We start from the raw sequence: 25,764 nt of genomic DNA, 5'->3' as shown, positions 1-25,764 counted from the left end.
CATCTGTGTTGTACCATGGGTCTGTATGGCACTCGTTTTTATGGCTGAATCATATTCTATTATATGGAGAGACCACACTTTGTCAGTTGATGGGCCCGTCTGTGCAGTTTTGCTGAGAATAAAAGCCAAGCCCGCACCTTGAGGAAGAAACCATTGAAGAAGACAGCTTTTCCCCATCAAGACTTTAAGAAAAAGTTTCCAACAACTTTTCCAGTAGTTCCTGGTCATTGCCAACTGCTTCATCCGACCCCTCTGCCGCCCTTGTCAGCTTTGGGGACGGAAATCTTTTCCCTCATGACATTTTATTTACAATTTTTTATTTCTTTATCTGGCTGCCTGGGCTCTGTGTTGCAGCGTGTGCTCTTTATTGCAGCGTGTAGGCTTCTGTAGTTGCGGTGTGCAGGCTTAGTTGCCCTGAGGCACGTGGGCTCTTACTTCCCCGACCAGGGATGGAATCCAAGTCCCCTGTGTTGGAAGGCAGATTCTTACCACTGGACCACCAGCCTTGCTCATGTCATTTTGAGAATTATCCCTGAATTAGATGAACTGTTGCGGGGGGTCCTGGCACCGAAAGCCTCCTGTCCACAGTTCTTGTTCTCACCCTTCTCCTCTCCCTTCCTTCTTGGTCCTGGTGGAAGATCAGAGCAAGGCAGGAGAGATGTTTCCTACAGCAGGTAATAGGACTGGGCTCTGGGAACCATGTCACCAAAACCTTTCATCTCAAGAATGCTGAGAAATGATTGAGGCTATTGGGGGAGACCAGCCAAGTGCTGTGGCGCACAGAGGGAAGGGGCGAAGCTCAGATAAGGGTTGGGCGTGGGGGCATGGATGGTGAGTCTGATATGAGGTGGCACACAGGTAGAGTCCTGAGAGGGCACAGCTGGTACAAAGGCCTGGAGTTGCCAGGGTACGTGAGCGGCTTCTGGTTTGGCATCTGTGGGGTCAGATGCCTGCAGTCCCTGTGTCCCCCAGCTCATCCCTCCTACTGGGGAGCAGTTACACACACACACACACACACACACACACCCTTTCTGAGTATTGCTCTAGAGGTTGTTTAATTCCGTGCACAGCTTTGCTTCTAATATCAGGGAGTCGTGGACCCTGGAAGGGACTCGCTCTTGCTTTCCTGCCCAGCCACATGGTTCTGAGAGATGAATGAATGTGTGGTGGGGACCTTGTTTCTGCTGTAGGAGCCCCTGCCACCTGGTTGCGTGCTCTGCCTGCTTCTGGAGAGTTCTGATTGAGGCCTTGTCTCTCCTATCCTGAGCCCTCCAAGCCAAAGCTCTATCACTTTGTGACTGGTGACCTCAGGCATGTCATTGAACCTCACTGGATCTTTAGTTTCATCTGGAAAATGGGGAAACCTGTACTTCCACTTCCCGTGTGGGCTGTGACAACTATGTGAGTTAAGAGCATAGTAAGCTCCAATCCTGGCCCTCAGCTTGGGTTTGTAAATAAAGTTTTATTGACACCCAGCCATGCCCATTCCTGAGTGTCTTGTCTTTGGCTGCTTTCCCACTGCAATGATGAGTGAGTGGTTGGAGCACAGACTGTCTGCTCTGCAAAGACTGAAGTAGTTTTACACCTGGCTGTGTACAGAAAGTGTGCTGACTGCTGGCTTAGAGCCATGCCAGATCTGTGCCTGCTAGTTCCTTGCCCCCTCATCTGTGCTATGGGGATGCAGTGGCAGCCCCCAGGAGAACCACAGTCAGAGTTGAGGGGCAGGGGTGTGCAGAGTGGAATGCCTGGTTCGGTTTCCTGGGTGTCCCTGAGGAGCATGGAGGGCCACATCAGAGCCATGTCAGGGCCACATTTGGCCCTGTTGAAGGACTTGGGGCCTCTTCTGCCTTTTCCCCAAGGGTTCTGGGTGTGTGGAGGATCTGAGAGTCTCCACACCTGCTCTCCCCCACATCTCAGATGGAAATGATAAGGCCAGAGTGATCCCCAGACCCTTGGGCTCTGTGGGCTTCAGTGGAGTCTGTGTGTGTAGGACCGAGACTCCAAGGACAGAAAGGGTGGACTTAAGATGGCACCAGAGGGCTTCCCTGGTGGCTCAGATGGTAAAGAATCCGCCTGCAATGCAGGAGACCTGGGTTCAATTCCTGGGTCGGGAAGATCCCCTGGAGAAGAGAATGGCAACCCCTTCAGTATTCTTACCTGGAGAATCCCATGGACAGAGGAGCCTAGCGGGCTACAGTCCATAGCGTCGCAACGAGTCAAACACGAGTGAGCAACTGACTCACACATAAGATGGCACAGCCTCTGCTCAACTCGAGCTGAGGGGGTGGGGGAGGGTGGCGCTTGGCAGCCCTGGGGCTGCAGTTGTCCCTCCGAATAATGTGTCCTCTGTCCTCCGGCTGCAGCTGCTGTGGGGGTGGGGAGGCAGCCTCCCGGAGCTACTCCTGGGGCTTCCTCTGTCACAGCTGCTGGCTTGGCCTTGAGGATGGTACAGGGCGGGGGCCAGGTTTTGGGGAGGACGGCTCCAGCCAGTGCCTGTGGAGCCCTGAGAGTGTGCCAGGCTCTGAGCTGAGCCCTCTGCACATAGGTACTCATTCAAGCCTCACAGCAGCCAGAAAGTGAGAATGGTCCCATTGTACAGATGAGGAAACGGAGGCAGGTGATATGCTTGTGGTCACGAAGATCCTGGGTGGGGATTTGAACCCAGGGCCACATAGGTGAGTGCTCTGGGGTCAAGGACTGGGTTTTATTTTACTTCCTCCTCACTGTGCTCCCAGCAACCTTGGATGCTCAACAAACTTTGACTGGTGGAATGGAGCCACTGACTCCCTTGTTTGCTTAACACATTTTTGTTTTGTTTTTATTTTTGGTCACACCGTGTGGCTTGTGGGATTTTATTTCCCTGACCAGGGATTGAACCCAGGCCCTCGGCAGTGAAAGTGAAGTCCTAACCACTGGGCCACCAGGGAATTCCCAAGGTGTATTTTTTGTTTTGTTTTGTTTTGTTTCTTTTTTTTTTAGCACATTTTGGAAAATGACTTCATTACACAGAGTAACACTCAGTGAAGGAAAAGCAGAAAAACACTGGTAAATAAAAAGAAGAGGTAGGAAGGAGGGTGGGATGAATTGGGAGATTAGGATTGACATATGTATACTAGCATGTGTGAAAGACATAACTAGTGGCAACCTACTGTGCAGTACAGGGAGCTCAACTCTGTGCTTTTTAGTGACCTAGAGGGGTGGGATGTGGGGTGGAGGTGAGAGGGAGGTCCAAGAAGGAGGGGATAGATAGATAGATAGATAGATAGATATAGCTGATTCACTTCATTGTACCACAGAAACTAATGTAACACTGTAAAGGCAAGTAATACCTCAGCTTACAAAAAGGAAAGTGAAAATATCCCCTTTTTCTCCCACTTCCCCAGTAAATACTTTTGACATCTCCGTTTCCCATTCTTATAGTTTTCTTGTGTTTGTGTATATCTTCTACAAAACCAGATTTGTAGTGTGTATGATATTCTGTAACTTGCTCATTTGGACTGAGAATCGTGAATAAGTGTTCCTGGAGGGTCAACTGAGGCCAGGCCCTGGGTGTTTGGAGGTTGTGGGTTTTGAGGCCAGTTCTCGAGGAGTTTGATCTGGAGGGAGGACACAGGCAGGGTAACAGGGTAGGAGAGAGGTGTGTGATGGGGAAAGGGAAGAGGGAGGCCTTGCAGGGAGGCTTGGAAAACTTGCCTGTAGGAAGATAGAAGAAAGGATCTGAACTCTGGAGAAGGCCAGGGAGGGAGCATCTGGCAGGGGACCAGTGAGGGAGAGGCATGGAGGTGGGATCAGTGAGCAACCTTGTGTCTGGGACGTGGGGGCCGGCACAACAGATGCCGGGTGTGTTGGTACCTGAAGTCATGGCTGGAAACGTTCAGTGTATTTGGCGGGTGGGTGCCTCCTGTCCTGAGCCCATGCCTATTTTTTTCCTCCTCTGCAGGACCGCAGCCTGACAGGCAAGCTGGAGCCGGTGTCTCCTCCCAGCCCTCCGCATGCTGACCCTGAGCTGGAGCTGGTACCTCCACGGCTCTCCAAGGAGGAGCTGATCCAGAACATGGACCGGGTGGACCGGGAGATCACCATGGTGGAGCAGCAGATCTCCAAACTGAAGAAGAAGCAGGTGTGGGTGGGTGGGGGAATGGTGGGTCTCAGTTTCCGATCCAGCAGCAGCTGCAGCTGAGCAGATAACATAGTAGGAGTTGCAGTTGTTAGTGTATGGTGAGCACGGCCTGTGTGCCGACTCATTTTTACGCCCTTTATGTTTATTGGACAGCAGAGCTGTTTTGTGCGGTGCTGCCTATTGGAACTTGCTAATGGAAATGTTCTGAATCTGCCTTGTCCAAAATGGTAGCCACTACCCACATGTGACTGTTGAGCCTTCGAAATGGGCCTAGTGCAGGTGAGGAACTGAATATTTAATTTAGTTTAATTTGAATTAAATGAGCTGTACACTTGGATAACCAAATGTGGCTACTGTCCTGGGTGGCACAGGAATGAACAGCTGTGGGGTGGACAGTTGATTCTCTGTGCCTCCCTTTCCTCATCTATAATGTAAAGGAAAATTTCACATGATTCTGGCCCTGGCTCTGGAATCGGGATGAGCTGGACCTCCTACCTCTGCCTCAGAGCGTTCACCTCTCTGAGCCTCAGTTTGCTTGTCTGTAAAATGGGCACAGACATGACACTACCTCTTAGGGTTGTGAGGAAGGGACAGAGTCACGTGATGAAAAGAAGTCATCATTGTCATTGAAATCAAGGAAAAGTTGACATAAAGAATAATAAGATTAATTTTATAATTTTATTTTTACTTTTTCTTGGCTCTTCTGCTTCTCTCTCTGGCATCTTCAGGTGTCTGCTCAGATGTTCCCTCCACAGAGGAGACCCCCCCCGACCTTTATAGGAGTTCTCATCACCACCCATTCTTTCTCCTGGGGGTCAGCAAATCCAGCCAGATGTGGCTCAATGCTTATTTTTGTAAATAAAGCCTTATTGGCACACAGCCACATCCAATTGTTTACACATCGTCTGTGGCTGCTTCTATGATTCAACCGCAGAGCTGGGTGGTCACAAAAGAGACTGTGTGGCCAGCAAAGCCCAAGATATTTACTTTCTGGGCCTTTATAGGGAGTTTGCCAATCTCGTCACCCTGCTGAATGGTGTCACCATTACAGACGTGTAGTTTGTTTTGTGACATTGTGGTCTTCTCACGACTACAGTGTAAAAGCCGGGTTCTTTTTTTTTAAACTTGTATTTATTTATTTAATTCAGTGTTCGATTGTGCTGGGTCTTTGCTGCTGTGCTCAGGCTCTGTCTAGCTGCAGTGAACGGGAGGCCACTCTAGTTGTGTGCACGTTTCTCAGTGCACTGGCTTCTCTCGCTGCAGAGCGCAGGCTTTGGGTGCGCGGGCTTCAGTAGTTGTGGTGCCTGATGCTTAGTTGCTCCACGGCATGGGAAATCTTCCTGGAGCAGGGATTGAACCCATGTCTCCTGCGTTAGCAGGCAGATTCTCAACCACTGGACCACCAGGGAAGTCCAAAAGCAGGGTTCTTATCTCCTGTTCCCTGCTGTGCTCCTAGCAACACTGGCACAGAGTAGGTGCTCCTTGAAAACTGTGGATTGAATCAGTGTAACACCTGTCTTGACCCTGGGGGAAGCAGGGTCACACCTGATTCCCTCCAGGTAAGGATGCACGAGCTCCATGACGGATCCAAGGACTCATTCTGGCCACCATAGGCAGTGGAAGGAAGGCTGGTGAGAGACGCTTCCTGGTGGCCAGTTTAGGGCAGTGTGACAGGCTTTGAAAGTTATACAGGGGGAGGGGAGCATTGATTCCAAGAGACCTCGGGACTGTCGCTCGCCTGGGGACACCTGAGGATGGTCCGGCAGCCTGGCCAGTCAGTGAGGCTTGGCCTACTGAGGGAAGTGGGTGGGTTTCCAGGACGGCAACACGCCACTTGGGGAGGCCGGGCCCTGGTTGGAGTCAGCAGTTATGCCAAGGCCAGCGGAGTGCTGGGCCTTAGGTCCCCCAGGCCTGGCTTTGGGGTGAGGCTGAAGCTACAGGCCATGTGCACACATTTGTGACTAAGGCTGCAAGCCAGGTGGCCCAGGGCAGCCCTCGATAGTCAGATTAAAAAAAAAAAATTCCATTTTGGCATTTTTCTTTTTTAAATAAAATTCACAAAACATAAAATGACTCTTTGTAACATGAACAATTCAGCGGCATTTAGTCCGTTCACAGCGTTGTACGAGGACCATTCTATCTAGTTCCAAGACATTTTCATGATCCCCAAAGAAGACCCCTGTGCACACTAGCAGCCACTCCCCTCTCCCTGCCCCACCAGCTATTAACCTGCTTTCTGTCTCTGAGGATTTGTCTGGACATTTCCTGTAAATGAACCAAATACCATGTGGCCTCTTGTCTGGCATCCTTCACTCGGTATCATGTCTTCAAGATTCATCCCTGTTGCAGCCTCTGCCGGCCTCATTCCCTGTGTGGCCAGTATGCCGCTGTATGGATCCATGGTCCACAGTCGTTTATCCGTTCATCAGTTGGCGGACATTTAGGTTGCCTCCACCTTTTGACTATCATGAGGAATGCTGCTGTGAGCTTTTGTGTTCATGTTTCTGTTTGAGCACCTGTTTTCAGTTCTTTGGGTCTGTATCTAGGGATGAAATTTCTAGGTCCTACAGTAACTCTGTGTTTAATTTTTAGTGTCTCGGGAAGGGTCCCCTTCACTGATTGGTGAGAATCTTCTTCCCGGCTATGCATGCCTTCCATTTCTTGGCGTGGTTTCTTTCACATTTTTTGGAGGGATTTCAATGTTTTTCTGAGGGCTGGTTGTCCTTCTGAAAGCCACCACTAGGGGTCACTGTGGGACTGAGGCAGCTTGGCTCAACCAGCCTGGCTTCAGACTTTCTGCATGGCCCCCCTCTTGGCTGTATTTTTGAGTTCATAATGGTTTGCTTCATGGTCATGGGCAGGGTGTGTGAGCCTTATGAGCAAAGAACAGTGTTCTCATCTCCCTCAAAGATGCCCTGTCAGATTGTATTCCCTGGGCATTGGCCTCCTGTGTGACCTTGGGCCAGTGTCTTAAACTCTCTGGTTTTTGCTTTGCCCTTTTGGTATAAAGCAGATAACAGCATGCAGGGATGTCTTTTATGGTGTTTGGAGGAGGACGGTCCAGTATGAAGACCACAGGGCAGATGACAATGATAATAGTGATGATGAGAAGCTGCTCATTAGGTGCTGAGTGCTTGGTGTGCACCAGCTCATTTAATCCTCACATCAACTCTCTAGGATAAAAACCTTTTATTATCCCCATTTTCCAGATGAGAAAAGTGAGGCTTGGGGGAGTTCACTTGAGGGAGTTCAGCAACTTCTCAAGGTTACACAGCAAGTAAATACAGTTAAGCCTGCTGCATATGAATGAGTTCCATTCCAAAAGCACATTCCTAAGTCCAATTTGTACCTTAATCCAACAAAGTTACACAGGCTTCCCTGGTAGCTCAGCTGGTAAAGAATCTGCCTGCAATGCAAGAGACCCTGGATCAATCCCTGGGTTGGGAAGATCCTCTGGAGTAGGGATAGGCTACCTATTCCAGTTTTCTTGGGCTTCCCTAGTGGCTCAGACAGTAAAGAATCTGCCTGCAACGTGGGAGACCTGGATTTGGTCCCCTGGAGAAGGGAATGGCTACCCACTCCAGTGTTCTGGCCTGGAGAATTTCATGGACAGAGGAGCCTGGCAGGCTACAGTCGACGGGGTCTCAGAGAGTTGGACATGACTGAGTGACTATGAGCAACTAACTCTCAACCAACAGTTAGCCTGGGTACCCAACTAACACAATTGGGTATATAGCACTGTACTGTAATAGGTTCATAATACTTTTCACACAAATAATACATGAAAAACAAACACAGAAAATAACCATCTGTAATCTTACAGGACCTTGAAAATTACAGTAATTACATTACAACAGCTGGCATACAGGGGCATGCTTGCATCTTTGAAAGTTTGCAACTCAAAGGTTCATATGTAGGAGACTTACTGTTGTAGAAATAGGGTTCCAGTATGGACAGTTTGGCTCCAGAGTCTCCATAGCCTCTCCTGAGGATAACGGTGCCTGTGTTGGTAATGATGGATAATGGGGCACCTTCAGTGAGCCCCCAGTCTGACTGTACATAAATTAACTCATCCAGGAGGCACGGCCATGAGTCCCGCTTTACAGATGAGAAAACGGAGGCACAGCGCGGTTAAACTGCTTGCTAATACTCACCTAGCTGGTAAATCACCAAGGCTGAACTTACACCCAGGTAGGCTGGCAGCAGAGTCTGGAGCCAGCCCTGGTCGGGCCCTTCCCTGTGGGAGCTGGGGCCTCTCCAAGGCTTGGAGTCCCTGCGGGTGACTCAGAGGAAATGGTTAGCAGCCTGACTTCCTGTGTGGGGCCACCAGCCTGGCTGAACGAGGAGCCGCCCCCGCTGTTGGGGGAGCTGCCTCTCCTTCCGCCTGCCTGCGTGCTCACCGCTACACTCTCCCTGCTCCCCACAGCAACAGCTGGAAGAGGAGGCCGCCAAGCCGCCAGAGCCCGAGAAGCCCGTGTCACCACCGCCCATCGAGTCTAAGCATCGCAGCCTGGTACAGATCATCTACGACGAGAACCGGGTATGCCCCATCCTATCCTTCATAGCCCCTGCCCCACCTTTTCTTGCTTGCCCTGTGCTGGCCACCAGGTGGGAGGTAGGTGTCACTGTGAAGGATCTGACTGTCTCCTGGGGCCTCAGTATTCCCATCTGTGAAATGGGCATCCCTGTGACCACCTTCCCACAGATCTGGATTTGTGAGTAGGAGGGGGAAGGGGTGGTCACTGGAGACCCATCTTGGTGTGGCTGTGGTTTGGACCGTGGCTGGCCTGTGGGATGCAGATGAAAATGCAGGCGTTAGGTCATGGGAGAGCTTCAGGGGTCAATTGATCAGTGGGGGGGATGGGTAATCACTTAGGTACTCAGAAGAAATTCCTGTAATGCAAAGACAGTAGTAATATTATTTGTCATAACAGTAACATTAGTTGAACAGCTCCTTCTTTTCAGGTGATGTGCAGTTTTTTTACATAGCAGTCGTCAGAGAGTAGGTATGGTGATTGTTTCCAATTAACACAGGGAGAAACTGAGGCCCAGAGACATTAAGTGACTTGTCTAAAGTCACACAGCTGGGAAGTGGTGGGCTTGAGATTTGAACCCGTGAGCTGTCAGATCCCAGGGCATTATTTGTCGACACTGGCCTCTGTTTACACTGAGCCCTGGAAAGGGCTGTTGGGATGGTTGAACATAGAGTCTGTAGCAGACTGTGGAGCCTCCTAGGGATCTTTGGAGGGCAGCTGTTGGGTGTCTGAAGGGGAAGGGGCTCAGGGTACCCGAAGTAGAGTGTTTCACAGGGGGCTGAACCCCCAGGCTGAAGCTGCACTGAAGTGGAATCTGTTATCTGGTGAGGTGGTGAGCTCCCCATTTTCTCCAGTCAAACCACTAAGAGCTCAGCTTCAGTGATTTGCAGTTGACTCTTTTCAAATGTGCTCAGGGCCTGTGGATGTTGAGTCCCCTCCTTGATTTTACAGGAGAGGAAACTGAGGCCCAGAGAGGGATTGTTTCTTGTCTGTGGTCATACAGTGAAGTGTGACAGATGGACTCCTTTGATTCCCCCCGGCTCCTGTCCTTGGCTCCTGGCCGTGCTTCCCAGCTGTCTGTGCTATGCGATTTGCCCCTGGCTGCTGGATCAATGCTTAGGGTCCAGGCAGGCGCTGGAGAGTCCATGGTGTCCCATGGCTTGGATGGCTAACTCTAGAGCCTGGAAACATGTGGTTGGTGCCTGTGGCTGTAGCTCCAGGCAGGAAACTATTGGATCAACTGGTTTGGCTACGCCATCACCTCTTGAAACTGCAATAGATGCAGGATGATACTGAACTTGCTGGGAGCCTGGGAACTGTGTGCCAGGCCTGTCAGGGCTGGTCACCTCTCACACCCTGGCTTCCCATCCAATTAACCAATAACCATCACAATGATAGGAGAACTAAAGCAGCTGTGTGTACTTTAGCCAGATATCCTAGGTTCGAACTCATCTCTCTATTTTCTGGCTCTGTGACCTTGGGCATATTTCTTAAGCCTCCCTGTAACCCATCCTCCTCACGGTGAAATGATGATAATTATAGCACCTACCTTGTACCAAGGTGTGGGGATTAAATAAGTTCATTATGTAGTATCCTTGGAATAGTGCCTGCCACCATGTAGGTGCTAAGCTGGGGCTATTAATTGCTATCGTCATTGTTCTTTTATTCTTGTATTTGTTTACATTTTGCATGATTTCACTGAATTCTCTCCAGACCTGCATAAGATAAGTACCATTATTCTCTGTTTTACTCATAAAGAAACCATGGCTCAGAGAGGGAAAGTGACCTACCTGGGGTTGCACAGCAAGTGAGTTTTGAGGCTGGGGATCAGAACCAAGAATGAATTGGCTCCAGGAGCCTGTGGCAAAGGGGGCAAAGGCAGAGCTCCTAGAGCTGTCACCCCCAGGCCCCCCTGATCCTCGGGTGGTATTGTCCTCTCTTCACCCCAACAGCACCTCAGGCTGGGGACTTTATGCCCATTTATGCTAATTTCATCCTGATGGGGTCCTGACAGTAGGGGAAAGACACTGGCCTTTCCCCAGCCCCCCACTCCATATTTTCAGATGAGGAAACAGAAACTCTGGGTAATTTCCCCAAGGCCTTACAGGTAGTGAGTGGCAGACTCGGCCTCAAACCCTAGATCCTGAGCTTCTGAGAGCAGTCCCCTGCCTGGCAAGTTCAGGTGCTCTGGATGCATCACGCTCGTCCTGTTCATTCATTCATTTACTCACTCATTCAGCAGCTGTGTAACTGAGCATCTGCTCTGGGCCTGCCACTGTTTCAGGCACTGGGGTGCAGCAGGGACCCTGGCCTCCTGCCCCACTCACAGTGGCTTTCTGATGGAGGAATTATGAGTTCAGTTCAGTCGCTCAGTCATGTCTGACTCTTTGTGACCCTGTCCATCACCAACTCCTGGAGTTTACTCAAACTCATGTCCGTCAAGTCGGCGATGCCATCCAGCCATCTCATCCTCTGTCGTCCCCTTTTCCTCCTGCCCCCAATCCCTCCCAGCATCAGAGTCTTTTCCAATGAGTCAACTCTTCGCATGAGGTGGCCAAAGTACTGGAGTTTCAGCTTTAGCATCATTCCTTCCAAAGAAATCCCAGGGCTGATCTCCTTCAGAATGCACTGGTTGGATCTCCTTGCAGTCCAAGGGACTCTCAAGAGTCTTCTCCAACACCACAGTTCAAAAGCATCAGTTCTTTGGTGCTCAGCTTTCTTCACAGTCCAACTCTCACATCCATACATGACCACAGGAAAAACCATAGCCTTGACTAGACGGACCTTTGTTGGCAAAGTAATGTCTCTGCTTTTTAATATGTTATCTAGGTTGGTCATAACTTTCCTTCCAAGGAGTAAGCATCTTTTAATTTCATAGCCGCAATCACCATCTGCAGTGATTTTGAAGCCCCCAAAAATAAAGTCTGACACTGTTTCCACCTGTTTCCCTATCTATTTCCCATGAAGTGATGGGACCAGATGCCATGATCTTCATTTTCTGAATGTTGAGCTTTAAGCCAACTTTTTCACTCTCCTCTTTCACTTTCATCAAGAGGCTCTTTAGTTCCTCTTCACTTTCTGCCATAAGGGTGGTGTCATCTGCATATCTGAGGTTATTGATATTTCTCCCAGCAATCTTGATTCCAGCTGTGCTTCTTCCAGCCCAGCGTTTCTCATGATGTACTCTGCATAGAAGTTAAATAAGCAGGGTGACAATATACAGCCTTGACGGACTCCTTTTCCTATTGGGAACCACTCCGTTCCATGTCCAGTTCTAACTGTTGCTTCCTGACCTGCATACAGATTTCTCAAGAGGCAGGTCAGGTGGTCTGGTATTCCCATCTCTTTCAGAATTTTCCACAGTTTATTGTGATCCACACAGTCAAAGGCTTTGGCATAGTCAATAAAGCAGAAATAGATGTTTTTCTGGAACTCTCTTGCTTTTTCGATGATCCAGCGGATATTGGCAATTTGATCTCTGGTTCCGCTGCCTTTTCTAAAACCAGCTTGAACATCTGGACGTTCACGGTTCACGTATTGAAACCATTCCTCACCGCCCCCCCATCCCCTACCCCTCAGGCACACCGTGGGCCTGAAGAATTTGCCCGTCCTTGTCCCAGTCCCTCTTTCTTTCCTTTCATCTACCCCACCCCTTGCTCCCGCCTCAGACCCTTGGACGTCCTTGAACACTCAAGCATGCTTCTGCCTCAGGGCCTTTGCACTGACCGCATCCTCTGCCTGGAGCTCCTTTTTCCCCCGTTGGGCTGTCTCTCTCTTACTCCTTCAGCTGTTTGCTCAAATGTCCCCTTTTTGGCCAAGGTCCATTTTGACTCTCTGTTTAATCCTGAAAACCCATCAGCACCTCCTCTCCCTAGCTTTAATTGTCGCCACTGGACATAATTTATATTTTGTTTGTTTATTGTGAATTAGAAGCTCCATGGGGGCGAGGATTCTTTTTTTCCGAGCTATATCTCCAGCGCCTGGCACACAGTAGGTGCTTATTAAGTATCTGTTGAACAGATGAATGAATGCCAGAGAGGTGGGAGACTCTCCCCACAAAGAGTCCTCTAGTTTTGGGTGGGACTGGCCTGTGTCCCCAGTGAAGGTTGGCGGGGGTGCCCCTACCTGGGGCAAGCCTCAAGGGCTGGAGGCCGGGTGGGCAGGAGCAGTCAGGACTTACTACCCCTTGGGGGAATCAATCGGATTAAATTTTAATCCTCCTTCCTTCTCTGCGGGTTCCTCTGAGAGGCGGACACAAGGGTCTATCTTTAAAAGCCACGCCGGCTGGAAAATGCGGCTTCCTGCGGCGCAGAGCCTGCCTAGCTCTTCTGCAGACTGGACTCGGGTTCATTATCCATTCAGGGCACATGGACGAGGCGCCAGGGTGCGTTGGGGGAGCTGCCTATGTGGGCGGGGCCAGGCAGGTGCTTGCAGATGGCAGAGCAGGAGGCAGGGTTGCTGCAGGCCCCAAGGGGCAGGAACGGGCAGGGCGGGGCAGGGCCGGGATTGGGAAAGGCTTCTTGGAAGCCGTGGGTGGGCCACCAACCTGAGGAGTGCCTTCTGTGGGGGCTGCAGCACATGTGGAGGCTCACAGAGGGGCTGGGTTCTCCTTTGATCTTCAAAGGGCATGTGTAGGGGTTGGAGGTGGAGGTCTGGTGGGTGTGGGAAGAGGCTCACACTTTGAGTTTGGGTACAACAAACACACACACAGCACTAGCAAAGGATGTTTACACACCCTTATACAAATAAGAGACAATTTGCATGGTGCTAGTATTGTAGAAGTTCAGGGCAGTGGGCAATCCAGCAGACTTCCTAGAGGTGACTTGAGCTACGTCTGCACAAATGGGCACCGCTGGGAAAAGGTAGAAGGACAGTTCCAGTGGAGAGGATGACAGTCCTTTCTGAAGATGGTGAGGAGGCAGAATTCATGGAGGCAGGGCCCTCCGATTGCTAAGGGATGAGGAGGAAATCAGAGAGTAAGAACCAAGTCCTTTTTTGTCTTAGATTTTAAGCATCTTTCTAGTAAAGTGTGTATACAGTATGGTTAGGACTAAGCCGGACAAAGATGAATAATTGTATCAGTAATAACCAAGAATGTGTAGCGTTTTGTAGAGCATTTTGGGAGTCCAGGCACCCAATGCCCAGCTTCAGACTCCCCTCCCACTTGAGTTGTGATACGGGCGTCCCAGGCTGAGTCCTGCCTCTGCCTCTGTGTCTGTCCATCATAACTAGCCCTGGAGTCCAAGGCTTCCTCCAGATTCCTGTGCATGTAGGGAGTGCTGTGCTCTTGAGTTAACACGAGCCCATGAATTCTACCTCAGCACTCGGTCACTTCTGTCCTGCACCTGGAAAGGTTCTGGACAGGGCTTTAGGCTGCAGCTACAGATGAGGAAGCTGAGCCTTGGGGGAGGGGTAACTGCTCCCCTGAAATGCTGCAGCACTTGCCAGGTATGGGGGGGAGGGTGGTGCAGCCTAGAGTGGGGTGCGGGGGTCCCAGACTTCCTGGGTGCTGCCTCCTTTCTGCAGAAGAGAAGGGTGAGGCTTGGAGCTCAGACTGGAGGAGCTAGAATGGGGGCTTCAAGGGGCGGGGGGCTGGCCAGGGGTCTGGTCAGGGTGAGGCTGTGGCCCTCCTGCCCAAGAACTGGGACTCTGTGTGTGTGTGTTTTGGGGGAGTGGTTCATGTGTACATGTGTGTGAGTACATGTGTAACAGTGGACAGTTGTTTTCATGTGTGCAAATTGTGTGTTGGAGCCACCTTGCAGGGGACACGTGTGCACTTGTACCCCACACATGTATGTGCTTATTTGTTTACGTGGGCAGACCTACTGAGGGCTGTGTGTGTGTGTGTGTGTGTGCCTGTGTGTGGCTTAGCATGTGCGGGGCATGTGATTCCTATGCATTTGTATGTCTGTGCACGTGTATGTGTTCCAGTGGGATGACTGTGTGGATACACATGTGTTTGAGTCAGCCCGTGTGGGGCTGAAGTGACTTGCTGAGGGTTAAAGCACAGCGGACTCCCAGATGTGGGTCCCTGATGGACAGCTGTGTGTTTCTCGAAAGCCGTACCCACCTGGGGGAGGGGCCCAGTAGGCGGGACATCCACTTGCATCCTGACTGCCCTAGCTCGCTGGAAACCACCAAGCAGATTCCCAATGGCAGCCCGTCCCCCCTGCCCCCACATCCCTGCCCCTGCAAACTGGACCAGAGAGCCTGGGAGCCGCGATGTGTAGCATGAGGTGGAAGAAGCACCCCCAGGAAGACATGAGGAGGTGGGGTGCTGGCTCAGGGCCTGCCTGTCCCATCCTTTACCGGCTACTTGAGCTGTGTGACCCCAGCCTCGGCTTCCTTGTGTGTAAAGGAGGCTGATGCTAGAAGCTTCTGCCATGCGTACCTGCAGGAATCCAAATGGACAGGGCTTACAAGGGATCCAGGCCTGGCACGTGTAGGGGGTCACCTGGTGTGAGCCGTGGCCTTGTCGTTATTGTTGACAACAGTAATAACAGCTAGCCCTTGCCTAGCGCTCCCCACATGCCAGATCCTGATTGAGTTTAGCTTGGAATGTGTGTTGGTTCATTTAATTCTCTCAACAGCTGCATGGGGCGGTGCTGCTCTTGTCCCCATTTCGTAGATGAGGAAACTGAGGCTCAGAGGCGGTGAAGGAGCTTGTCCAGGACCACACAGCTGGCAAGTGGATCAGAGCCCAGTCCGGCTTCCTGTGTGGCCTTGCTCTTGACCACCCTGCTGTCCCGTGTTCCAGCATTGCGGCATCTTTAGGACTGCTCCATGACGGTCCTAAAGATGTCATGTCATTTTCTTTTCCCCGCGCGACCTTTTGGAAACTGAGTTGTCTTAAAAAGGCCCCAGGGCCACTTAGGGCTTCAGTGCAGAGCCTGGGGGAAGGCCTGTTAGGGAGCAAAGATTCTCTCACACCGGCTGTGTGACAAGAGTTGGCTGCCCTGGGCTGTGCTTCGTCACCTGGGCTCCCTGTGGCTTTGGAAGGTCGGGAAGGGTCTCTTCGCTGCTCTCTTCTGCAGGGGCTGCAGGAAGGCCCCTGCCCAGGTGCTTGTGTTCCCGAGACAGGATGTGGTAGAAGATGGTATCCTCTGTGGTTCGTAGGACACAGGCTTCCTGAGCCCCCGTATGGGTCCCGGATCTGAGACCCGGGCCCAGGGATGTGATGTGGCAGTTCCAGTGTCCCAGTCTCTCCAGCCCTGCCCTTCCTGTGTTTGACGTCACCTCTTTGTCTCAATGGGCAGTTGCCCATCTCCACAGAGCCTCATGAATACACATAAACTCCTATTCATTCCTCAAAACCCCGACTGTGTATCCCTCCTTTTACCTTTCTGGAGAGAGTGACTCTGACCCACTTAATGACTCCCTCATATACCTCACGTACCTTTCCTGCCTGAGCGTACTAACCTGCCATCACTGCTCATGACTAACTGCTCACTAGCCTCGCTTTTTTGCAGACAGAGGCTGATATTATTCGTTTTGTTTCATGCCGTGGTGCTTAACACAGAGTGGCTGCCCAAATGTTTGTGGAAGCGACCCTGTCCTCTCGCCACCCTATACCCAGTCCTTCTGGTCCAGCTAGGGAATTCTTCCATCTTTGGTCCCCCATGGCTGACAGTTTCTGGCTTTGTGATGTGACCAGGGCTGGGGTGGTCTGCGGTGACTGCCAGACTGGTGCCTGCCACAACTCAGAAGATGCGGGACCTAAGTCTAGGGGAGGCCCTGGATAGGACCAGCTCCTGTCTTTCTCCCTTCTTGGAGCCTGGAGATCAGAAGAAAGACGTCTTATACTATTTTCCTGTGCCTCAGTTTCATCATCTGTAAAATGGGGATATTTCTATCTCCCTGACTCCGTGTTATGTGTGATTCAGATACTGCTAATGCATGCCGTGTACCCAAAGCTTGACTCATAGTAGGTTCTCAATAAAATGGCCATCATTAACGATAATCATCTGCACCACCCCCCCGGAAGATTTTCTGGCCCCCAGCCACACTCTGAGGCTGCTGCTCTCAGGGTTCTGGCTTTGCATAAAGGAGGCCGAGATCATGGCTTGTTCTTGGGTGGGCTGGGCCCAGGGCTCTAGGCAGAGCCGTCCTCGGTGCCAGCTTGAGCCCACCTACATACCTGCCCTCTGGCACGGGGGTTGGGGCTGGTGAGGCTGGTCCTCAGCACGCCCCCTCCCTGCTGTGACACCTGGGCCTCCAGTTCTGTTGATAGCTATGTCCTCCGGGGCTCTGGGTCACCCCTGTACGGTGGGTCTGGATTGGGGGATCACTGGGGGAGGCTTTCAATCTGATAATGGTGAGTTGCTTGGCCTGTCCTGCCAGTCCATGCCAAGTCCTGGCTGGTCTCCCCGAGTCGGGCTGAGTCGTAAGCACCCAGCCTGTCCTGGGTCACGGGAAGGTCTCAGGTCTCTCAACGTGTGCACTGTGGGCACCCCTCTTTCTATCTGATAGAGACATCTTCTGAAGCCACCTTTCCCAGCTCTGTGCCCACCCCATCCTCCAGCCTGCCCAGCCAAGTGGGCCCTGTGGTCCCAGAACTGGGCCTGGCGCAGACACAACGTCCACTCTTATGGTCAGGGTCCAGCCTGTTGAATTCGCAGTCACCTAGCCCTTTCTGCCATACATTCCTATTTTCCTAATAAGTCCCGAGTTGTGAGTGGGGAGGGAGGCAGCGAGCCCCAGGGCAGCTCAGAAATAGTCACATGATTGTGAAATAGAAGAATCCTAGAAAGGGTATCTTCCCCGTGCCTCTATCTCGCCCTCTCTCCCCCGCCTCCTCCCCCCTCACTGGCGGCACCAGCTCCGAGGTAATTGGAGACACTCAGCCGGCTTCCAGGCTTCCAAGGCAGAGGAAGGCATCTCGAGGCCTGGCCGGGGATCTGTGCCCACTCTGGGCCCTGGTGGGGGGGAGCGCGTCGAGCTGGGGGCTTCAGGGGAGCCGGCACCAGAGAACAGGGTGTGTTTGTTCGAATCGAAACTTGGCGGGCTTGCCAGGGCTGCTGTGGGGATGCTCAGGCCTCTCTGTGTTGGTCTCCAGCCCAGGGAGGGCTGGCGAGGGGGACCTTCCCCGCCCCCCACCCCCGCCCCTGGGGCCTGGATGGGCGTGCTGGGCTGGGCAGCTGCTTGGTGTTCCAGGAGGAGGCCTCTATTTATACTCTGTTCTCTGTGTGTGTGTGTGTGTGTGTGTGTGTGTGTTTGTGCGCGCGCGCGTGCCTTGGGTGTCTTTTTTTTTTTTTTTTAATTCTTCCTCTTCTCCGTCCCCCTGCAGAAGAAGGCCGAGGCTGCACATCGGATTCTGGAAGGCCTGGGGCCCCAGGTGGAGCTGGTGAGCTGGGGAACAGGGTGGGGTGCTCTGGGAAGCGGGGGGTAGCTGGAGAGGTGGACGGGGCAGCAGGTGGGTGTGGAGGCAAGGAGGAAGTTGTCTGCTGCCAAACTGCCCTGTCCTCTGGAGGAGGCAGGAAATCCACTCTCTGATAAGAGGGACAGGCAGATAACAGTGGGCAGGTGGGCCGGGCCGCACTGGGTGCGAGGTGGGGGTGTGTCAGCCCTCCGGCTCTGCTCCCAAGCCCGGCCAGTCAAGCTGCAAAATTGACCAGTTGGAGTCCAACCCGTGTGGTCTAGCTGGTCACAGAAAGCCCGTGCTCCGGGCCGGGTGATCTGGGTTCAACTCGCAGGTCTGTAACTTCATAGCTGTGTAACCCTGAGCAGGTGTCTTAACCTCTCTGTGCCTTGTTTCCTCATCTGTAAACTGGGATGAATGATCGCACATACCCATTAGTGAAGATGAGCCATGCACCTTTTTGTGACGCCCTGAACACTCCACCCCTTAGACAGTGAGGGTGGAGCATTAGTTGTTGCTGTTATTGTTACCACTGTCAGTGCCATTTTGCTGATGGGAAGATGCCACGTTGGCAGCAGAGACAGGAAGCAGACCAGGCCTCTCCTCTCTCAGGCACCTGTCACCCTCTGTGTCACCAAGGATAGGAAGCACGGGTGCGCGGAAACTCCCGGCCGGTGGCTTTGGAGTCCTGGGAGAGATGGCCAGAGCTCCCGCCTGCCCGGGACCACTGTCCCATGGCGCGGGTGGGTGCAGAGATGGGGGCACAGCACGGGGGACCTGCCTGCTGGATGGCGCGGGGGTCTCTGCATGTGTGTACTGGCTGGGGGGCGGAAATGAAGTTTTATGCGTTTGGAGCCTAATTTTAAACTTGGCCCCACCTTGCGTTTGCCGCGTGGCCTTGGGAAAAGGACTCGGTTTTCTCATCTGTGAAATGGGGACGCTGTGGATCTTGATGAGGGACCAATCAAGTCGTACGTGGTAAAGGCTCGCCGGCCCAGCACCTGGCCCATGGCAGGCACTCGGTGTTGTGGTCGCCTCAGAGGGTGGAACTTTTGTCCCTGGAGTTTTTTCTGCAGTGACAGCTGCTCTCCAGCCTGGGGGGCCGGCTGCGGATGGGCCACTGTGGAGCTGTGAGCAGCTGGCCTCTTCCTGTCCCCAGGTCCTCGCAGGGGCAGAGCCAGACAGGGAGTTGGGTTGGGGTAGGGGCTCAGAGTCGGACACGACTGAAGTGACTTAGCAACAGCAGCAGCAACAGGGGCTCCTATGGCTCAAGGACAGAGCCCAGCGCTCCTCCTGTGATGGGTGACAAGCTCCCAGCCTGAGCTCTTGCTTCCCGTTGGGCATGCTTTCTGAGATGTCTCTCGCAGCCTCTTTTTAAAAAAGCTTTTAAGTAGCTTTATTGAGACGTAATCCACGTGCCATACAATTCTCCCATTTAAAGAGTACAATTCAGTGGTTTTTAGTACGTTAGCAGATGTGTGTGAGCGTCTCCACAATTGACTTGAGAACATTTCACCCTCTCAGAAAGAACTCTGTTCCCTGAACTATCACCTCCTTATCTTCCCCCTCCTCGCCTCCCACCCCTCTCCCCCCAACCACCAATCCGCTTTCTGTCTCTATGGATTTGCCTGTTCTGAACATTTCATATCGGTGGAATCATACAACACGTGGCCTTTTGTGCCTGGCTTCTCTCTCTCAGCTTCCTGTTCTTAAGTGGTAGCTTGTGTCTTGGTTGCCTCATTCCTTTTTATGGCTGAATTGTATTCCATTGTACGGATGGACCGCATTTAATTTATCCATTTATCCATTGATGGGCTTTTAGGTAGATTTTGCTTTTGGCCATTATAAAGGAATCGCTGTGGATGTGAACGTACAGATTTCCACGTGGATATGTGTTTCCCTTTCTCTTGCGTGGATATCTAAGACTTGCTGAAAGTGAAAGCGTTAGTCCCTCAGTCATGTCCAACTCTCTGTGACCCCACGGACTGTGGAGCTGCTGGGCTCCTGTGTCCATGGGATTCTCCAGGCAAGAATACTGGAGTGGGTTGCCATTCCCTTCTCCAGGGGATCTTCCTGACCCAGGGATTGAACCCAGGTCTCCCGCATTGCGGGCAGATTCTTTACTGCCTCATCTACCCAGCTGGATCATATCCATTCTGTGTTTAACCTCTTGAGGAATTAACTGCCAGATGATTTTCAAGAGTCACTCTACCATTTTCCATCCCCATCAGTCAGCCGCTGCTCACCTTGGTTTCCCCTTTCTTGCCAGGGGAGCTCCAGGACTAGATTTGGCCCCTCAACCATTTCTAGACCTGGTGGCCCTTCCTTTCCGCTTTCCTGACTTAATTACTCCTGGGGGCTCCTGAGTAGGCAGTGGGGACCTAAAGGGAGATCTCTGGGTCTGGAGGCCTGAGGAATTCCACCAAGAGCAGCAGGGTGTCTGTGGGGCTCATAGCCTCAGTGATTCTTTCCTGGGTCTTTGGAGGTGAGGATGCCATCCTTTGGGGTTCTCAGAAAGGAGGCTCCCTCAAGGCTGGTGGCACAGGAGGCGGAGGTCTGGAGTGGCTGGTGGGGCTGCGTGGCTGTCACTGGAGTCCTCTTGAAGTCCATAGGCTCTTGGCTCGGTGGCCTTCACGGGGGCTGGAGAAGGGACTCATGCTGACAGAGCACCAAGTCAGGCCTTGTGGAGATGTCGCCATCCATCTTCCAGGTGAGGCTCAGAGAGGGCAGTGCCTTGCCCAGGGTCACACAGCAAGAGATGAGGTGGAGAGGTGTGCTGAGCCCAGGGGGTTGCCACCAGCCAATTCCTCAGAGGTCTGCCTTCTGTCTTGGGTACCACAAGGCCCGAGTGGCCAGAGGTATCCTCCAAGCAGAGGCAGCTCAGAGGCGCACTCTTTGCAGAGAGCTGCTTCGTGCCACCTGGGAGTCCTGTCTCAGGCTGGGAGGGGGGCCTGGTGCTGCTGACCCCAGGTCTCAGGTCACTGGGTGGCACCACTGGGGAGTCCAGTTTCCTGGGGGTCTCTCCCATCTGCAGCCAGGGAGCAGTCAGCCGAGGAAGACAGTCACCTGGGGGGAGTCCTGGGCCCTGCAGAAATGTGCGTGGGCAAGAGATAATAGTGAGCCTGCGGGCTCGCCCTCCACCTCTGCACCCTGGGGACCAGGCCTGGCCCAGAGGAAGGGGCAGCCCAGCCCCCACCTCCTCTCCATACTGCTCTGAGTCACTGGTTTCCTTCCTGTTCAGAGGTGTTATTTTAAGAATGCGGTGTCACCAGAGGACCGAGGGCCAGCACTGACACTTCGTTTCTGGCACCTCGTCCACCTGGTTCTTCTCGGCCACCCGCCGGCTGCCTGCCGTCAGGCCTCAGGGGAGGAGCCCCGTCCTTCTCCCCGAGACCTAGCTCCTCTCTCCTAGTCATTTCTGTCCCAGGCCTTCCAGTCTGGCACATCCCGCCCTGTGTGCGCACTTTCTCCCTCCTTACTCAGCTGCGCCCCCATTTCTAGAGGAGGAAGTGCAGCCGTGGAGGGGGTGGGCCTTCCGATCTATGCCCCAGCGCACCCCCACTCCCGCCCCGCCTCGCTCCTCTGGGGTCCGGGCCAGGGATTTCCCCGCCTAAATCCTTTTTTTTTTTTTTTTTAAGTGTATTATTATCATTGGCTGCGTTGGGTATATGTTGTTGCAGGCAGCCTTTCTCTAGTTGCGATGCGTGGGCTTCTCACGGCGGTGGCTTCTCTCATTGCGGAGCACCGACTCTAGGCGCACGGGCCTCAGAAGTTGTAGCAAAAGGGCTTCGTTGCTCCGCCTGTGGAATCTTCCCGGGCCAGGGATTGAACCTGTGTCTCCTGCACTGGCAGGGGGATTCTTAACCACTGAACCACCAGGAAAAGTCCCACCTTGAAACCTGGGCGGTAGCAGAGAAAGCTGCTGTGGGTGTGAAGGCCATGGTGACCCCATGGCCTCTATATTAAAGCACATGCCTCCCAGGACAGAGCAGGTGTTGCCTGGCCTTGTATAGCCCCGCTGCAGGTGGTGAGGAGGGGTGGGAACCCCCACATCTGGCCCTGCCCCCTCCCCCCCCAGCAGTGTACCAGCCAGAGATGCTTTGTGATCCTTCCTTACTCCCCTGACAGGGCAGCAAACAGCCTCCTGAGGCCAGAGTGTTTAGCTCAGTGCCCAGCGAGTACCTCCTTGGAGGACAGCCCCTCTGGTTAGAAGCAGCGCACCCCAGGGTGTTCTCTGATTTCTTCCCGGCCTCTTGCTGAAGGCCACCTGGGGCAGCAGAGTGCTGTGTCCTTGTCTCATCCAGCAGGGCCAGAGGGTGACAGTGATCCCTCCCCTGCAGGTTTGGCAGGTCAGAGGTGGGCTGGGACCCCACTGCCCTCCTGGAAGTCCGTCTCCTCTTCTCTGGCCCATCCCACCTTGTAGAAACGGGCCGCCCCCCGCCTCTTACCCCCAGCCCATCACTGGCACCGGGGGTCTCTCTATGTTGCCCTTCAGCCCCTCCTGGCATCCTTAGACTGTGGGGACTGCCATCTGTAAAACCAAAAGCCGGCAGTTGAGTTGCCAAATCTGACACTTCCTGGGCTTCTCGAAAGCCCTATGAGGTAGCTCCTATTTGCTCTATGCCCATTTTACAGATGAGGACGCTGAGGCCCTGGCTGTTGAAGGCATATGTCTGACAGTTAGCAGCGGGAGTGCCGTCACTTAAATTGGGACCCGTCTGCTCCCCGAAATGAACATGTAAGGCGTGCCCACTCTCGCCAAGCTTGTGTTTTATTAGCTTGTGGTGAACATAAAAGACCCGATGCAGAGTCACCCGGGATTGAGCACAGCATTTAATGCCCTGGAATTCAGTACAGGCATCTTTGTAGGACTCCTTGCTGTCCTGAGATGCGGTCCGTCAATCATGTGCAGTAACGTGTTAACTTTCTCTGGTTGGGAAGTTCTGCACTGAGTCTGACTGTGGTCTCTCCTGCTGCCCTGATGTTCAGATACACAGAGTGGGGGTGGGGAAACCTCCTTGATTAGAGCCAAGCACCTGGAAGAGCAGCTGACCCAGCATGGGGGGAGATGGCCTGTGCCAGACATGGGGCAACGTCTCCATCCTGGGGGGAGTAGCTGAGCTTGGGGCTTGGAATTGCCTGAGGAATGGTGAATTGTCCTCAGCCAAGGCTGTCCACGGAGGGTAGGAGGCCTGTCCCTGGGTAAATGACAGGTTGGACCTGTGCCATGCTGCTTGGGGGTGGTCCCCATCAGCTGGGATGACGTCAGAAGGTGTGTTCAGCTCCCTCTTCAGGGGTTGGTGCAAGGGCGGGGCCTGATATACCATGCTGCCTCACCCCAGGACCCTACCTCAAGGCTTCAGGACACCACATCTCCCAGCTTGACCCGTCACCCTCTGTACCTGAGGCTTGTACCACCGTCATCCATGGATGCCTGTGTGGGTGTGTGAGACAGAGAGAGGGAGGGAGGTGAGAGGGATAGGAAGAGAGGCCAACACAGAGAGAGATGCACAGAGACATACAGAAGGAGACACACAAAGAGGGGTGCAAGCAGAGAAAGGGCAAACCCCTCCCTCCAGGGCTGGAGCTGAGAGGTGGGATTCAAGTATCAGCTCATCTCTTACCAGCCAGAGGCAAACGTTTTAATCTTTCAGAGACTAGGTTTTCTCATCTGTAAAATGGGGATGGTAATTGTATCAGTCAGTAACTGCTGTGTAACAAAGTGGCCCCAAATTTAAACAGGTTGATATTTCCCACAAGTATAGAAGTCAGCTGAGCAGTTTCTCTTGATGTGGGCTCAGCCCACTCACATCTGTGGGCAGCTGGGAAATCAGCTGGTGGGTCTAGCTTTTGGCTCGGATGGTTCCAGGTTTTTGGCTAGTGCTGCTGTCCTCCGTGCCGGCTTCTTGCCTCCAGCAGGCCAGGCTACACTTGGTTTCTTGACAGTGAGGGGCAGGGGGAGCAGGCGAACAAGAGAGGAAGAAAGAGCAGAAAGGCTTCATCTGCTTTCACAGTTTGCATCTGTCCCACTGGGGCTTCCCTGGTGGCTTAGTCGGTAAAGAATCTGCCTGCAATGCAGGAGACCCAGGTGTGATACCTGGGTTGGGAAGATCCCCTGGAGGAGGGCATGGCAACTCACTCCAGTATTCTTGCCTGGAAAATTCCAGGGACAGAGGAGCCTGGCAGTCAACAATCCATGGGGTTGCAAAGAGTCGGACACGACTGGACGACTAACAAACAAACAGAAAAACAAAACATTGGGTGTGGATGGATACAAGGTGGGCAGGAAAAATTGCTTCCATGAGTATGGTCACTGCACCCTGATGGTGATAATGACCCTGATACTTCTTGGGCCTCTCAGTCTTCCAGACGTGGCTGAGAGCTTTGCTTTCGTTATCTCTTTGGATCTTCACAACAACTCTCCGAGTTTAACCCCATTTATGGGTGAAAACCTGGGGCACAGATGGTGCTCGCCCAGAGACATACAGCTGGAAGATGCCAGAGCCGGGATGTGAGCCCGGGGTGGTTAGCCTTTAACTGCAGCCCTGCCACCCAGGAGAGAGAACACACACCATCTAGCTCAGCTCTTGCCCCATCGCAGACACTGCAGCAACTTCCTCCTTTTGATTTGCACACGTCGTTGTTGTTGTATGTGGACCCAGTTCATTCATTTCTCACCACTGTGTAGCCTTCGAGGAGTAAACGAGTCCTTACTTCCTTATTCCTTTTTCTGAAGGTGGATACTCAGCTTGCTTCTTTTTAAAACATTTTTGGCCGTATCGTGCAGCATGTAGGATCTTAGTTCCCTGACTAGGGATTGAACCTGTGCCCCCCGCATTGGAAGCGTGGAGTCTGAACCACTTGGCCGCCAAGGAAGTCCTGGCTTGCTTCTAACATGTTGCTGTTATGAACAGTGCCTTCCGGGCATTCTGGGGCCCATCTCCTGGTGGAACACAGTGCCTGACTGTTTCCAGGGTGCCTGCAGGAGGGGAGGGGGTCCTCGGGCACACCTCCCTTCACATCTCTGGGGCACAGATACCTGTGTATGTTTCTGTCGGCTGTACGCACGCCTTCCTATCTCCCCACGTCTTCGCCAACCCTTGGCACTATTGGGCTCTTTTCTCTTCTGCCAGTCCCTGGTGGTGACAGGGTATCTCACCATGTTTGGGCAGTTTCTCTGTTCAAGACCATTGCTGATCTCAGCTCACCTGGGGTGTGTGTGCTTGTCCTTGGGTGCTCATGCCAGCACGGCCCTGTGTCCTGCAGAGCAGCCATGGTGGCCCCAGGGGAGGGGGCCATAGTACCCATCGCTGTGCCCAGAGGGTCACAGTCTGTTCCTGGCTGGGGCTGTGGGCTGGGTCCCAATGTCCTGTTTCATGCCTGCCTGCGGCTGGTTCTCACATCAGTGGACAGCTCCCTGATGCCAGGGCCTGGGGCGCCACAACAGGGCAGTGGCCAGCCCAGCCCGCGCCAGCTGCCCACAGTCCTGGCCCGCCTCTGACCTGCCTCCCTCTCTGTTTTCCTGCAGCCATTGTACAACCAGCCCTCCGACACCAGGCAGTACCATGAGAACATCAAAATGTGAGTACTTGAGGGCAGCCGTGCAGACGCACAGTGGGGTGGGGCGCCCGGGGTGGGATGTGGGTTCTCAGTTCCCGTCGGGGCTCCCTCCAGGGCCAGGAGGAGAGTACGGAAGGGAGCAATTTGGGCCGGAGTTCTGGGCCAGGCAGGGCCTTGGATGGAAAGGCAGA

General features: G+C 53.0%; 1 protein-coding gene across 15 annotated transcripts in view; it reads left to right on the top strand.

The window, feature by feature from the left end:
- NCOR2 (nuclear receptor corepressor 2) overlaps positions 1 to 25,764 on the top strand; it is a 237,237-nt gene that overhangs the window by 90,302 nt on the left and 121,171 nt on the right. For all 15 annotated transcript variants that reach the window (XM_027567024.1, XM_027567022.1, XM_027567025.1 and 12 more), the window contains 4 exons: positions 3,941 to 4,120; positions 8,547 to 8,660; positions 17,942 to 17,998; positions 25,542 to 25,594. In XM_027567024.1, the coding sequence (XP_027422825.1) occupies positions 3,941 to 4,120; positions 8,547 to 8,660; positions 17,942 to 17,998; positions 25,542 to 25,594 (404 nt within the window). The remainder of the gene's footprint in view (positions 1 to 3,940; positions 4,121 to 8,546; positions 8,661 to 17,941; positions 17,999 to 25,541; positions 25,595 to 25,764) is intronic.

The sequence above is a fragment of the Bos indicus x Bos taurus genome, chromosome 17, assembly GCF_003369695.1.
Source record: "Bos indicus x Bos taurus breed Angus x Brahman F1 hybrid chromosome 17, Bos_hybrid_MaternalHap_v2.0, whole genome shotgun sequence".
In the NCBI taxonomy this organism is placed as follows: Eukaryota; Metazoa; Chordata; class Mammalia; order Artiodactyla; family Bovidae; genus Bos; species Bos indicus x Bos taurus.
The sequence above is the reverse complement of the archived record's forward strand: the minus strand, read 5'-3'. Positions and strand labels throughout refer to the sequence as shown.